This window comes from Fundulus heteroclitus, chromosome 16 (genome assembly GCF_011125445.2).
Source record: "Fundulus heteroclitus isolate FHET01 chromosome 16, MU-UCD_Fhet_4.1, whole genome shotgun sequence".
Lineage (NCBI taxonomy): Eukaryota > Metazoa > Chordata > Actinopteri > Cyprinodontiformes > Fundulidae > Fundulus > Fundulus heteroclitus.
In genome coordinates, this window is record NC_046376.1 from 26,740,872 (window position 1) to 26,757,732 (window position 16,861).

General features: G+C 39.5%; 1 protein-coding gene across 1 annotated transcript; it reads right to left on the bottom strand.

Annotated features, from left to right (window-relative positions):
- Positions 1–1,285: 1,285 nt before the first annotated feature.
- fam20cl (family with sequence similarity 20 member C, like) lies at positions 1,286–15,040 on the bottom strand. The gene is made up of 11 exons (XM_012873126.3): positions 14,978–15,040; positions 12,865–13,392; positions 10,616–10,794; positions 7,585–7,663; positions 7,392–7,484; positions 5,789–5,904; positions 5,473–5,653; positions 2,915–3,024; positions 2,719–2,800; positions 2,530–2,589; positions 1,286–1,567 (listed from the first exon to the last, which is right to left on the bottom strand). Exons 2-11 carry the CDS (start codon positions 13,389–13,391, stop codon positions 1,309–1,311), a joined length of 1,686 nt encoding a protein of 561 aa, XP_012728580.2. The 5' UTR covers position 13,392; positions 14,978–15,040; the 3' UTR covers positions 1,286–1,308.
- Positions 15,041–16,861: the final 1,821 nt, after the last annotated feature.

Consider the following 16,861-nt stretch of genomic DNA (forward strand, 5'->3'; position numbering starts at 1 on the left):
TGTAGTAGCATAAAACTTTTAAAATGTCAAATGCCATATACTTTTATGTTATGTTCTAAAACTATCAAGTACTGAGAAAGTCATGTGCTGAAATATTTTGCATTTTATTTATTTAAATATATATATATATATATATATATATATATATATATATTATATATATATATATATAAATAAATAACAATATACAAAAACATATATTTACATATATGTATACATATATACATATATACATATACATACATATACTCAGTGTGCGATTTGCAAAAAAAAAAACGGAGGGGGGGGTGGATCATTTCAAAAGTTTAAATAATGAATAAAAGTTTTATTAATAATGGTTAGCGAGCAGGTGCTCTTTCAGGTAGCTAGCTAGATCCAGTAGGTTGGACTATTGTTTTTAAACTTGCGCCATCTACTGTCGGGACTCGGGAGTGGGTATTAGTTTACTTTAACCGCTTTGAGCAGAAAATGTAATAATACTCTTTAAAAACAAACAAAAAATAAAATTCACAAATGTGAAGGACACAATATATGTATAATATAAATTTTTGAAAAATCCACAATTAGAGGGGGGAGGAATGTATATCCCCCAGGGATAAAACATGAATGACCAGAGGGGGGGACATCACAAACAGAGGGGGGGGGGGGGGTTAATCCCCCCATCCCCCCCAGCAAATCGCACCCAGCACCTACTTGTATATACATAAGTTATATATATATATATATATATATATATATATATATATATATATATATATATATATATATATATTTAATATGAATAACATGTAAAATATTTCAGCACCTAATTTCCTAGTAGTTGATAGTGTTAGTACATCCACTGACTGTAAAATTACCTGTGAAACGTTTTCACACAGCCAGAAAACTGCTTATTGTTGCAACCAAATCCTATGAGATTCTGTGAGAGTAGGGAGTAGCAAGATGGCGGCCAGTGACTTCAGTTTTTCGGCAAAATCAGCACTCCAATGTATTATATAGCTCAGTGTTGCTTGCTCCCCTATCCTATCCTACGTTTGCTGGTGTTTTTAAAGCGGTTAAATCAATGTTTTAATTCAGTTGTTGTTTAATTTCTATCTCAATTATTGATGAAAATACTTAAACTGGTAGGGCTAATTGGGCCCAGAAGGACACTGTTGTAAGAGCATCAAAGGAAGGAAACAGACCTTAGAGCATCTCTGTTTCTCTCGCTTCAGTCCTGATCATTTTGTACATGCACACTAACTGCTAAACAAAACATGAGACAAAATGTGAGATGCATACTTAATATAGAAAATACATAATTTATTGTCATGGATTATACTCAAGCTTTTGATCGTCATATTGATCCAAATCGTTATAAATAACATCCTTGTTTCTTTCCTGGCATGTGTGAACAACCCTCAAGACAATTGCTAGGCGTCGGTCCAAAGCAGACAGGTGTGGTTCAGAGAGGAGGGGGGCCACGGCTGTCAGAGGATCCTGGGCCAACGATTCCCGCATGGCATCACTCAGACGAAAGTCAGGATGGGACAAGAGCCTCAGGCGGAGGAGAGTGGAGCGACGGATTCTGTGGAAGAGGAGCAGAAGGTGGAGTGAAACCGCTTTACAGGGAAGTACTGAAGTCTCCATCTATATATAGGGCCCTGAAAAGTTGTTTGCCCGCTCACAAATTTCTTCTGTTTTTGTCACACTTAAACGTTTTAGATGCTCAAGACATTTTAATATAAAACTTATTAAAAAAAGTATATAGAAAAAGCAGAGTACATACAAAAAGTTGCTTTCTAATTAGTATTTAACCGGTTAATAGAAACAAACCTATCTAACTGGGTCTGTGCGGAGAAGTAATTGTGCTGTAAATGCAAAAACTGGTTGTCTCTCTCTGGGCAGCATCAACTGTCATCAAGTGATGTGTGAAAAGTCCACTGTGGAGGACTTTTGGCCCACTCTTCTTTGAAGAATAATGGTTTACATTCAGCCACATTGGGTGGATTTTTAGCATGTTTAAAATCTCTCAACAGCATTTCAATCAGATTAAAAAAGTCAATTTAAATATAATTTGGCTTTTTAAAAGCTTTTTAGAGGGTTAGAGCTGCAGAAACAATGAGTGTGAATTCTTTGTTCATCACTGCCAGTAAACTCTCCAGGCTCTGAAGAAGCAAAGCAGCCCCAACGCAATACCACCCCAATGTTTGACTGTGGATGCGATGTTCTGAAATGCTGTGTTCCACACCAGATGTAACGGGACACACACCACCCTAAAGATTTCCACTTATTTCTAGCTGGTTTACTTTGACCCTGCTTCTTACTGTGAGACGGGTTCTATTTAAGTGATTTTTTTGATTCTGGAGGTAAAGTGTGGCTGTTGAAACCGAGCGAAGCTTTTAAAAAAAAAAAAAATTATCACAGATTCATCAGAATAATTCCCAAGGTGATAAATGATTACAAAAAAAAACAGAAATCTGTAATCTGTCATCTCCAAATACTTTCACAACATATAATTGAAAATCTGGTTCTTCTTATTGGATTTACCTGCAACACTGTGCCAAAGGTGCTAAAATAGACGGCTCATCCTGAGAGTGCCGCCCAAATCTGAGAAATCATTAGAAACTGCTTTTAGAGGCAACGTAGACACAAAACTATTTCGATTAATGGCAAATAAAACGAGCAATTAAAAAAAACAAGACTGGAGTGGAAATCAATTTTAAAGATGATGCTCACGCCCGTCCATTGTCCAGGTGAAGGAGAAAAGTCTCGTTGCCAAATTCCTCAAATGTCTCATAGTGATGTCGGTCCATGTTGCCTTGCAAAGAAAAAAAAAAACACTTTTAATGCTTTGTTTTTCTCATGGAGTTCTATTGATAGTTTGGATGCATTTCTCTCATTTAGTCTTAAAAAACAACAACAACAAACTAACTCATGAGAAAGTCCAGCACAGCCATATCTATGAGATCCACCAGTCTTGTGCCATGGTCGTAAGGAGGCGTCTTCTTCACCGTGTCACAGTAAGCGGGGTCCTTTTCCCACCTGTGGACAGCACCACAGTGATGCTTTAATACAGGAAGTAAAATACATTCCTAACTTTCATTTAGTTGTGGAATTAATCCAACACATTAGATGATGTACATATTTGCTGTTGTTGCCAATTTAGTCTGATGTCCGTATTTAAACAAATTTAAACATGTGTATTTTTCAGTGTTCTTTGACCTAATCCTATACTTTTAATACGTCCCAACAGCCTCAGCAAACAACAATATCAACAAAACTATTGGTATTGGTGTGCTTTGTTGTGTTCTGTGGTTTAATACGTGGTTTAATTGTCACTATAAATCTTTTTATGAGAACAACTGCCCTACAACTTTCAGATGCGTCCTTTCTCCAACACACCTGAGGGAAGTGAATGGCCTGTTCCCAGGCTTCTGGAAAGCTGAATGGCATGCTGGCATCATTCACAGCTGTTCAGTTCAGGCGTGTTAGAGAAAGGATGCATTTACAAGATGCAGGACGGTACCTCTCGAGGACTGGACTCGGGCATCCCTGCATTACACATACTAGTTGTACAGAGGGTTCTCCAAATACAGTTGCTGAATGGGGTACTTTGCAGTTACCTCTTCCACCGCTAGAGGTCAGTGCAAACTCAGGATTCTTTAAACTGTCAGGGTCCCGCCAAGACAGGACAGCACCAGTAATGTTTCTACTATTCCATTTTTTTTGCTTTACAAAAGATGGATATTTCTACATGAATGAAAACAAGAACTTTGAAATCGTTTTGTAGTATTTGCTATATAAATCTTAAGGCAAATCAAATGAGATATGGCAGGATACGTTATTGATATACAGCGCCTTACCAAAATATTCCTTCACACTGACCTTTTGCACATTTTGTCATATTCCAACCACAAACTTTAATATAGTCTATCAGGGGGCTATATTATACACTAGAGATAGATAGATAGATAGATAGATAGATAGATAGATAGATAGATAGATAGATAGATAGATAGATAGATAGATAGATAGATAGATAGATAGATAGATAGATAGATAGATAGATAGATATGTGTGTGTCTACACACACACACACACACACACACACACACACTGAAATAAAATTCAATACAACCAATTGTTTTTAGAAGTCAACTAATAAATACCAGTAAACAAGAGTCAACCTGTGTGATTTTTAATCTCCGTATAAATCCAGGTTGTTAACTGAAGCCTTTAGAGGTTTTATACAGAACATTAGTGAACAAACAGCATCATGAAGGACACATCAGGCAGGTCAGGGAGTAAGTTGTTTGAAGCTGTTTAAGATTATTTTACACTATCCCAAATTTTGACCATCTCACAGGGCCCAGTTCAGTTCGTTATACTCTTTCAAAATGGAATGAATATGACACAAAGAGAGCATTAGTTAGAAAAGTAGCCAAAAAGCTCATTGTAATCCTAAATGAGCTGCAGAGATCCGTAGCTCATGTGGGGGAATCAGTTGACGTATTAGTTGTACACTTCATAACTCTGGCCTTCGTACAAGCGTGGCACGAAAAAAAGCCATTGTTGAAAGACAGCCTTAGGAAATCCCCTTTAAAGTCTCCCATAAGCCATGTACCAGACACAACACACATTTGGAAGGAAAGGCTCTGGTCAGAAGAGACCAAAATTTAAGTTGTTGGCCTATAAGCAAATGCTACGTGCCACAAAAAGCAACACTGTGCACCACCCCAAAAATACCACCCTCATTGGAAATTATAGAGGTAGCAGTATCATGGTAGGGGCTTTTTTTCAGAAGTGACAGAGAAACTGGCCCTGGTTAATGTAACGATGGACTGGGCCAACCACCGGCGATTCTCTAAAAACAAACATGTTAGGGGCTGATGTTCACCTTCCAGCAGGACAGCAACACTAAACATACAGCCACATCTGCAATGAATCGGATTGAATATGCATGTTAGAATGTCCTAGTCAAAGCACAGACTTGAATCCGATTGAGGATTTGTGGCGTGGTTTGGAAACCGGTGTTCACTAACGCTCCATCCGATCTGATTGAGCTTGAGCTATTTTGTCAGGAAGAATGGGCCAATATGGCAGTCTGAAGATATCCAAACCTTTAGAGACATACCCAACAGATTATAACAGGTATAACTGTGACTAAAAAATAAATGGTCTCCATATAGTTAAGATTTCCATTGGTTAAATCGTTGAAAACCATGGAGCCTTTCGCGTCCCCTTCACATTTAGGCACATCTTTGTGTTGTTCTATTGGATGACAACATGATCAAACGTGAAAGAGCGGAATGGCCGCAGGTCCATTTGCAAGGCACTGTATCTACTATAACTGTGATGTCAACAAGAAGAGTACCTGCAAACCCTGATCAAGCAAATACTAGTCATACTCAGAAAAACAAGACTGATCTAATTTGAACGCCATGTAGTGTAGTTCAGCATGTGATCTAACAGCTTGAAAAGGCTACCCACTGTGCCAGCTTTTTGCGGCTGTAGGACCGTCTCCACGGGGACCGCCAAGACCTGCGGGGAGCGAGGCTGAGGTCAGGCAGCATGGTAGCCACAGAGACCTCTAGAGCATGAGGCCTACCGCATACAGGGTGCTCCGTTGAACAGTAGTACTCGCACTGGCCGTAGAAACACACATTCCCAGCTGAAAGGAGTGACGGACATGGAGAGTTCAGTAAACGTACAAAGACATTCACTGTGACTTTATAAAAGAGCAGCACACAGGAGAAATCTGTGTTTCAGTAGATCCAGGTTTGTGTATGTGTGTGCCCTTATGTACCTGGGGAGGTGAAGAAGGTCCTGGAGAGCCTCTCGTCAGTGGTGATGTCTCTAATCTCGGTGGTGACGTTGATGAGTCGGCCCACCACCGGGGGGATCCTGTTGAAGCCCAGCACTCTGACACATTGGAAGGAAAAAAGGAAACGCTAGCTAATGAAAATACACAGAAACCAAAGGGCTTAAAGAAGAAATAGTGTATGTTTTTTTCCCCACATTTGTAACCACATTGACATATTTTTACACACGGTTTTACACAACAACAGCCAGATTCTGTGCAAAACTGGTGACCTAATGGTTAGAGCAGTTCAAACCATGCAGACTGCCACTATCAGTCCCTGAGCCCCAGATCGCTCTCCAGGCGCTGTAAAACCTGCCCACTGCTCTCTATTCAGAAGGGTTAAATGCAGAAGACAAATTTTGTTGGAATGTACAATTGCAATGACCAGGGATTTCATTCTCAGTGATCCATCACCCAGCAAGATACTTTGGAAGGTTCGTCATCAAGCTGCGTGGCCTACTTTCTCTGGAAACCCCTTCACTTCCTTTTGAATATTGGTCCGACAAATTAAAACCATTGTTTACTTTCACTTGTTGCAGTGCTAGCCAAATGTTTTAAAACATTTTCAGAGTTTTCTTTCGAAACCATCCTGTTTGGTCCAAGTCAGTTTGTGTTAAAAGAGAATTGTTCCTTTCCACTGTCGCCACATGCTCATTCGGAAAGAGGGATCGCCGCAATGTGAGTCGATGGAATCGGCTGGGATTCCTTCGATAGAAAAGCTAAACTGAAATTGATTCTGCTTTTTTTGTAATCAGAATGTTTAATGCTGAGATTAAATAATTAAATCAAATAAGATTGGAGTGATAATTATTCTAACTTCTGGGACAAACTGAATGCAGCATTAACGCTCTTCACAATTACGACCTCCCCCTGTTAATCCTGTACTAAAAGCTTTATTATCTTTTGTTGCAGTAGCAATAGCTACAGTTCTGCAACTGTGAGCTGTGGAGATGTTTTTTATTATTCTACTATCTTCCTCACTGTGCAAGATAAACCCTTGTGTTTGTCCTGCATTGATTTTCTACTTTTTTGTAAAACTTTTTTCTTTTTGCCATTTGTAGACTAACGACTACTCATGTTAAATGATATGTTCTCAAATCTTTCCCATTTTGAAGACGGGTGAAAAACCAGCCTCTCTGATACATTCTATGTATATCCTCAGAGAAGCAAGACGTTGTGTTCTACTATTTAACATTTTAACACCATGATCAAATTGAACTCGAAATCCAAAAAAGGCTTTAGTGAAACGTATTTAATAAGAATGGCAATAATAGGGGCGAGGGTTATTCGATAAGGATCAACTATTTGTTTGCATGGATTTTAAAACATATACAGAGACTTGAAGGCTGATTTTTTTGCACATCTTTCCCATTGGAGCCAATAAATGCAGTGGGGGCTGGAAGTAAAATGTTCATACACTGCTCTCCTTGGGCCTTATTAGCGGAATTATGTGAACAAAATATGTGGTGAACTGTTTGTCACTGAGTCGTCTTTGTTCCCAGAGGGTCACCCGCTGCCTGCTGACAGTGTGCTTTACCGTCTGTACCTGTCAAGGTGGAAGGCAGCAATCTCTGCATTGTGTCGCTCAAAGTCTGAGAAGTAAAACAGGTTTACATCTGTCTCAGCATCCCTGGGCTGTCTGGGAAGGAAAAGCACACGCAAGCTTATGTCTTTATGAAATGTGGACCTTCTCCGGCTGTCTGACCCTCAGAGTTTTCAGCCAGAACATCCTGTCTTACCTCATGGGTTTGAGCAGAGCTTGGCCATAGTTTGGGAACGAAACGAGCAGTTTCAGCTGGGTGCCTCCTTTCTTCTGAACTAACAGACAAACACAAAAATGGATGCAGGAATCCGTAATTAATAAGATGTAGAGGATCTTCTCTTTCATCTTTATTTTCATTCCACAATAAGGTACATGCTGCACACATGAAGGAAAGACGACATTTGTTGTGCTGAGGGAACAGCAGGGATTTCTTCTTAAAGGCACATTGTATCTGTTTCTCCACATGGTGGCATATTACATAACCGAGCTGCTGCTAAAGCCTCTATTTTCTCTCTGCAGAAAGACCTGGGTAAATACTTTGATGGAACTGCTATTATGAGTCAATACTTTGGGCGTTAATTACAGCTGGTTCACGTTATGGATATGGAACCGTTGAAATGTAGCTGCATATGCTCTCTGCAGGGAATTTAAAATATAATTTTAGCTTGTTTCATGCTTTGCCCTTTAGGGGATTTTGAATCTTTTTTTGCTGCTGCTTTTTAAAAAAAAAAAAAAATATTTTTAATTTTTAGATGTTTTGATTCCAACAAATCAGTTTCTGTGACCCTTCGTACATGCCAATAATCAGAAAAAAACAAAAACAATTCAGATGTGTCATTTTTTTAAATCAGGTTTAATAAAACATGTTTGATTTTAGGAATAAAAGTGACTTGATAAGTCCCAAGAGTGGTTTCAGCAGGTTGCATAGATAAAATAGAATTAAAATATTTAAAAATACACACCGTTGTGATTAAAGGATTCATCATAAAAATTGGATGATCACAGCAAAAAGAAAGCCTGTTGCAGAAGTTTGTGCTTAATCTGCACTATAAAAGCAGTAATAATAATATTAATAATAATAATAATTATAATGATAATGATAATAATATATAATAAAATAATCTCAAAACAATAGTTATTCTGCAGCATGCTGAAGACTGGAGGGATGTGGACACTAAATGACAATTTCTGGATATTTTCATGAAATATACAACTATAATGTTGTGAAAAAATTTTTTTTAGTTATTATTTAGTTTTTAGATTCAAAAACTGAAGCTCACGTCTTATTTGTTTTAAATAAACTCAGAAGGATACATTTCAAGCAGTTATTTCTGTAAACTTTACAAATACAGCCAATGAAAATCCAACTTTAATAATGTTAATATAGCATCAGACCAAAAAAGGATTTTTAAACCACCGTGCTGACTTGACAGTGTCCTGAAGACAATCAGTGACAACCACCACACAGACCCTAAGCTACAAAGGGCCGTTGCTAAAATAAAAAAAAAACTTGCTTGCTATTTACACTACAAAGAGCTTCACTCGGCGGTGATTGACAGCATTCATACTCAAATCAGGAAAAGATTTGAGGATCACAATAAAATGAGGTTTGCTGGATTTTTGGACGTGGAGCACTTTAACACATTTAACCAGACCTTTCCCCGAGGCAGACGGTTATGGTTCTCACTTTGTATGACAGTATGAAAGAACTGTACGCACTTGCATGTCTGATCCTGACCATTCCATGTCTACCGCGTCCGTGGAGAGTTCATTCTCTGCCCTCAAACGGATAAAAACCTATGAACCGAACACAACTGGACAAGTAAAACTCTCTTCGTCACATTCTCATACAGGCTATACTGAGCATTTCGTAATGGATTATGTGCGCATTTCGTGTATTTTGTTCAAATGTGATACGAATGTGATTGTTGTATGCATTGAGGTGCATTGTTGCTTTACTTGCCGTATCTTTATTTATTTGCACATTGTTGAATGCCTGTGGGTTGGTGTGGCGCATGGTCAGTGCATCCTCCGGCACCACGTGCGTATTGAATTGTTTAGGTATAGTTGACTGATGTCTATTGAAGGGCCTGACTGGCACCCCACGGCACAAAGGCACAATCAGCAGGGACAGGCAGTGTCGTAAGACGATTGTGAAGCCAAACTCAGTCAAGAGTTTCGGGCAGATTCCCAAGGTGTAGACTGCAGCTGGAAGCGGATGCTTCAAGAGCCACCACGCAGAGACATACCAAGGACATGGCGACAGTTGTCACATTCCTTGTGTTAAGCCACTCTTGAAGCACAGACAACAGCAGACGCTTCTTACCAAGGTTAAAGGAAAAAACGAGAGTCCAAAATCCTCTTGTCTGATAAAAGGGAATTTTGGTCTTTCATCTGGAAATCAAGGTGAAAGAGCCTAAAGTAGTACTGGATCTAAGTAGGTCTGTTGTTGGAACCGTGTCATCCACTGCTCTTGGTCGGCTGTGTTGTATCAAGTGTAAAGTTTTCTGGCTTTGTGGCGCTGTGGATTTGATTTTCCAGCAGGACATGGCCCCTGCCGACAATGTCAAAAGTACCGATAGTCAGGTTCACTGCCCACGGTGCGCTTGATTGGCCGGCAAGCTGCCCCGACCTAAACCCTACAGGATCTGGAGACGGTACTCATCTGCCCCCAAACACCTTCTGTACTGTGCAGAAGGTGTTTGGGGGCAGATTATGTAACTCTGTGTGGTTTCAGTGGTGTTGAATGAGTATTTACTGTATATTAAATAGCAGCAGAAAACAAACAAAAAAAGATGATGGAGGGAGAAGCGATGTTGTGTTCCTGTCCTCTGTGTGCTTGCTTGGATTTAATAATACATTAGTGTCTCTGTCAGAGTCTGCAGTCTCCTCTTCAATGACCTCCAAGAACTCAATTACTGCGTAACACACCTCCCTGTTGTTTGCTTTTAACCCTCTTCCCCAGGGCTCGTTCTTTCGGATCTCTCTCTCTGCCGGTATCTTTTGCCACTCATTCCTCGCCTCATGCGTGTTTCTTGCGTAAATATGTTGTTATGTTCCTTATAAGAGTCATGTGTTGACTTCAGTGAGTAGTCTGTGATATAATGATGATATAACTGCTCTGATACCTCTATTTGTTTGTTTTTTCCCCCCACCGGCCTCCTGGATCCTTTCCTTTATCTGTCCTCTCACCGGGTGTCTGTCACTTCCCTCTCACATTTACTCACCGGCTCCCAGGATGCGCTGCGTTGCCAAATAATGAGTCAGCTGGGCCAGGTTGAGGTCTTTCCTGTCATACAGCTCCCAGCGAGAGATGCCTAGGTGAAACCGCAGCCAGGGAGGATGGGTCTCCTTATCTCTTGTCCAACTGACTTTATCATAGCCTTCCTCCTCACTGGCACTTTGCCTACAGGGTGAGATTTATTCCAATAAATAGGGTGACATTTTTATAACACAATGACAGACCTGCAGGTACAGGTAAGGGGATGGATTGTATTAGCATAACTGTTGAACGGCTGATTGATTGTGCAAATGACGCCGACTTGCAGAGCGCATGCATGCAAATCTCATGTTAGTACAACTGATGGGTGATCTATTGAAATATTCACCACCAACTTTCTCCACAAATGCTTTTTTGGGGTTGACGTCATACATGCATATACAGTGGGAGCCAGACTCCAATATTACCAGATCCCGATTTTAAAATGTAGCACTTTCTTAAGGTTAAAAACTGAGAAAACACAACAGTGAGAACAGCTTCATGAAAAACAGATGATTAGATTAATCGGTTATGTTCCCACGTGGACATTTGTCTTCAGCTGTGCAATGTCTGATCCGCTGCGATTTAAATAATGCAATAATACAAGCACCCATTTGGGACTATGTGAGCAACGAAATATCTGTTTTATAGAAGGATTTGCAGAGAATGTTTTATTGTGTATTTTTAAATGTCTGCAATGGTTTTGTTGTATTAATCATTAATGAAAACACTTTTAAATAACTCAAAAGTACCACTTCTTAATTTGTCACCAGCCTTTGTAATGGCAAATCGGTGAGTTGCAAAAGCGAACTTTTTCCACATCTTCTCTCACTGAAAACGCAACCAGACAGATCAACACATAGGATGGCTTAATTGTTTAAGGCTAATGAAACGTAACTTTTTTTTTTTTTTTTTTTTTTTACAAATAAAAATCCAAACCAAAAAGGTAGATTGTATTTACCAATTAATTCATTTCCTAAAGCCTCTGGTTGCAATGGATTTTATTTAGAGAGTGTTAGAGTGAAGGGGGCAGATAAACATTTTTTATTTATTTTTATTTGCCAAAAAAAACAACATTATTAATTTAGTTCACTCTACAGTTATGCATTACTTTTGTTGATCATGCACATAAGATTTTGCAAAAATAGCTCATAATTAAAAGATTGCATCAAGGTCTTTGTCTAAACAAAATAAATTAAGCTCCCTGTTAAAACTTTGGTACCTATTCTGCGTTTCGATTTGTCCCAGAGGGTCAAGCCCTGATGTGGGAATTATGTCACAACTAGGCTGAGTGCATTTTAGTTCGAAGTGGGAAAACAGTGGGATTTGCTCAGTTTAATGGCCCAATGTGCAATTAGAAATGGAAGCCCTTAACACAGGAAGATGTTCATAAATATCATAGAGGCTGTAAAAAGCTATGTGCGCCACTGGATTGAGATAAAAACGTTGAGAAGTGCTACTACATAGTTTATTCCTGCAGCTGTCACCATCACATGTGTTTCAGCTATTTTGGACTCGGTGCTGCTCGTAGACCACCAACTTTTTACATCAGGATTCCAACAACAGGGGGGAACTCTTGCTGCATTTCAGAATAGGAACTTGGAAAATTTGACATCTGGGTACATTACTAAATGTAGGTTCATAAGGGGTTATTTCAGTGACCATATCAATATTTCTGCTGAAGTTAAGAGAATTATAAGGGGTTTGCTAAATGACAATCAAATGTGGGCTTGATGTGGTATTTTTAGGGTATAAATCAAACATCTATGGACTAAGAACAAAAAGAAATTTCACAAAAACCCAGTTTATGTGACCTGGAGCTCATATCATGTTGAGAATATTGTCAACCATCACTGTCTAACTGGTCAATGGGTTTTAAAAATATCATTAAAGTTTAAAGGTATTGAACACTTTTGAAAAACAAAGAGTCAGATCTTCAATGGATTTGCTTTCAGTGTAACATGTTGGTAGCCCTGATTTTTCTGTCCATATAGCAGATTCCCATTAGCCTGGGACACATTTCTCTGATTTAATCTAAAACATTTAAAGTTTTCTCATGCATAAAAGGCATGGAGTGAAAAAAAGGTTGAGGTTTTAGGCCGGGCATCGTTCTAAATCCCTAGTTTGATGATGGCAAAGCCCACATAGATCAACCTGCTCAGTTGTGAACAAAGGCCGCCCTTTTATTTTTGTATTTTATTAATCTGGTTCACCTACCAGTCACTATCACTAGTAATGGAGTCATCTGTTGCCGTTTCTTCATTTTCTACCTCCTCTGCCTCCTCATCTGTTTTCAGCCTCAGCAGCCAATCATCTTGCTGCAGCTCGGAACGTGGCAGGTTGTATAACGGATGTCTAAACAGCTCCTCGAGCTTGGAGCGGCCCCTGTCCTTTGGGACCGTATTTCCAGCTCCAATTAGTTTCTTCGCCTCTTCAGTGTTCTCGCTGAATGAACCATTCCCTTCAGGGCCAGGTGCACCGGGAGTGGGCCTGTGGCGTTCACCGTGTTGGTGGCTGGTCACTTGTTTATCTGAAGAAGCGGCAGCAGAAGAAGAGGAGGCGTGCGAGACTGGATCTATCTTTGGAAAGGAGGAAGACGTGGAAGACGAGGAGGTGGGAAGCACGCAGGCCGATTGGAGCACGGAGAGGCAGAAGACGGCCAAAAGAAGATGGAGAGTTAGGGATATACATGCCAGTCCCAGGTAGATGGAGCGAGTGGACAGACCCAGGCTGTGACGCACCATGCTGAAAGCAAGCAAGAAAAAAAAAAAACAAGGAGTCTTCATGAGTAGTCAGTCAAAGTATAAAGCGAAATAACAAGAAAGAGCTTTCATTTTGTGCCAGTGTTTATTCGCTGGATGTACAGTGTTGCGAGCAACTATTTCCCTTTTAAATGTCTTTACTTATTTGTCATATTTATAGTACATGTTTCAGATCATCAAACACATTTTAATATCAGACAAAGGCAACCTGAGCAAACATACAATGTAGTTTTCAAATGAGTTAATTTAGTAAGGAATAAGAAGCCGTCCAATCCACCCTAGTGTCTGACAACATGAAGTAGCCTGATAGATCTAAAAAAAAAAAACAGCTCTTCGGGCGGCGATCTGGTGGATTTCAAGAGCAGATGAGGCGGTCATGGCTGCAGAAGAAAGAGACTAGGAAAAAATGGCGTCTACTGGTGATCAAACTGGAAATGAAGGCCACACATTTCCAAAAAACTATCTTGAGGGGCGAATACTTTTTCACAACGCTATATGAGGGCGACCGTGTCGGATTTGCAGGTCAGGGTTGGTGAGAAACCTCCGATTCTGGAGGTCTGAATCCTCACGTCCGGGGATCGTTCTGTTCGTTTCTCCCTCTTAAAACTTTGATAATGTATTTCTAAGTCGAAATAAACATAGGTCGTTAAAAATATCGATACTCAAACACTAATTTGGCATGGTATCGATACTAAATATTTTTCATATGAAGAAGGGAAACCCAAAGATCTGTGTAAACAGGGCTTTAAAGTGGCAACGAAGTTAAGCCTCTTGCCCAAACATCTCAAGGACCAACACCCTAGCCTTCATGATGAATTCTGACAAGTTGGTGAGTTTTTGATGTTAATAAAATATTTTTTATCCCTTCATTTATTTGTCTTTTTTTTTATCCCCGTGGTATCGAAAAATGGTATCGACAATTGAATATTTCCCTGGGGATCGACATCAGGTTTTACATTTTGTAGTATCGTGACAACCAAATGTTTAACTGTCCTGCCATTGGATAAAAAAATATAATTTTTTTTTTTTTTTTTTTTTATCCAATGGTAGGATAAAAAACAATCACATATTACTCAAACTTAAAAAGCCCAAATTCTGATGTGCTGCTGAATATTTTGTTACTTTTGTGCTCCTTGGTGAATTTTCTGAGGAAATGTTAAATATGTTGTTGAGCTGCTGGACATGCAAACAGCATGTCAAAGGTTTGGTGTAGGGTGTGTTGGAGCTGTTCTAAAGATTTAATGAAGAGCTCGGATTCTGATTTACAGTGGCAGCGATTGCCCAGCACAATACAGAGAATTATAGTAATGCTTTTTGTTCTTCTGGTCAATTCCTAATGTCCTCTTTAACCTACAGCAACATTGCCCTTAAAAACAGACATAAAAGACAGTAGCCAGAGGCTACTGCCTTTTGCACATCCATATTCACACAAGTTACAAAGAAAGGGTCATTTACATCCAATCGAAGGAAGAAAAGTTCACTCAGAAAATCAATACATAATTGAAGAATTTTCTGCTTCCAGATTCCCTGTGAGAAGCTACAGAGAGGACTAAAAAGAAACAACTTACATTTCTTTCCCTTCGAGCCGTTTTTCTTTATTCCACCTCTCTCCCTGCTCCTCTCCCTTTCTTTTCCCGGCGAGGCAGAGCGATACTTTGAGCCGCCCCATCCCGGGAAGGCTGCGTTTGAATGTTTGTTCGCCGTCGTGTGGTCCCTGCTGTGCAAACAGCGGAGAGGATAACGGCATGTTACAGCGACCTGTGTCAGGCTGACCCACAGCTAGGGTGGAGGGCAACCACGAAAACGCAGCCGCTCTGATCAATGCAGATCGGCTAACTTCAACAGGAGAGGGTGGACACTGTATCCCCGTCACGTGATGTCCATCTGTAATAACTTTGACCCTATGAAGTTCTACAATCTTTATGTTTTGAGAACAAATACCTGTCTTAGTTCCTGCTAAGGGGTCTTGAATAATAATTATTAACTGTACTGTCAGGCCTCTATGGTAAAAGTTGGAGTGCAAGAAACAAAGACTAAAAAAAATAGAAATTAAGGAGCGTAAACGTGTAAAAACCTGCTTTAACTTTAGTCTTCAAAGCAGACAAGTTAGTTTAAAACACTTTTTTTTAGCACAAAAGAGGGATTGGATCCCAAGTTATATGAAACATCTCCATTTTTTTCTCCGTTTTAAAAACCAGGATGATGAAACAGTTTCAAGGGAAGGGACAAGCTGACCTAAAACGTCCACTCTGAGTAAACGTTGCATGATTTTTGTGGTTCTATGTACCGTAGAGAGTTAAGATGAATGCAGAAATCTGCGGAATGAATGAGAGTTAATCATCTTTTTAACATTTTATTTCAAGAAGATTTTGTCCGTGAAAACATTGCCTTAGAAGTCAAATAAAATAACATGCATTTGCATCAACCACCTGTGCTTGCACTGGCCACACAAAAATCATTCAGAGAGCCACAAATGGGCTGTGGACCCCGCTTTGAACAACCCTGCTGAAGAGGAACCAGCAGCCAGACCTCCAAGGGGACTGCAGGTGTTTGATAGCGGGCATTAAGTTGCATTTTGTGTTGTTCTAATTTGGTTTTTAATTTTTAGATGTCTTCTGTTTTTAAAAAAAAGAAAAGAAAAATCTGATGATGCAGCAAATTGAGTCAAATTTATAACCACTTGCACAGAATGTGAAAGCAGAGCTATAATTAAACAAGTGTAAGCTCCGGTAAACCAAAGTCTTATATTGTCCCCGGAAGTCATGCTGTGAAACAATTTAGGATAATTATCACGAGTTAATGATTGCCGTCAGCTGTCACCTAGTAGGCATACATACACACTGTACTGCGCTGTAAAAACCCTAAACAGCATAACAGAGAGAGAGATGTTCCAGCCGGACCACATTTAGAGCACCTGGGGTTCTCTATTGTAGCAATAAAGGTATGGTCCAATAGTTGACTCGGTCAGCTCTCTCTGGAAAATGTTTTAATGGGGGGGTAAAATTAATGTCCTTTGCTACTTTATTTTATTCTATTTGAATTTCTGCTCAGCTAGAGAGAGTAAGAAAGAATCTGATAAACGGATGGTTTTGTAAAGTGTATGTGGAGAGATGGCAAAAAATAAGACAGAACACCCAATGATAAAAAAAAGGTTTATTGCTCACTTAAAAACAGGGTTTCAGGGTTAACTCTCTTTCTCTTTGACATCAAGACCATGTTAAACAAGCATTAACGTGGTAAAGTTAACAAAGTTAGCATGTGATGGAGAGATTCCAGCTAAATGAATGGACTGGTCCAGCCGCCGGGAAACAGGACATAATTTATGTATTTTGCTCGAGAGAATGAAATATCCTGAATGCCGGCGTTATTTAGCAAAAAAAAAAAAAAAAAAAAAACGCAACTAGGGGAATAATGCCAGAAATGTTGCCATGCACGGTCAGGCAGTTTGCATT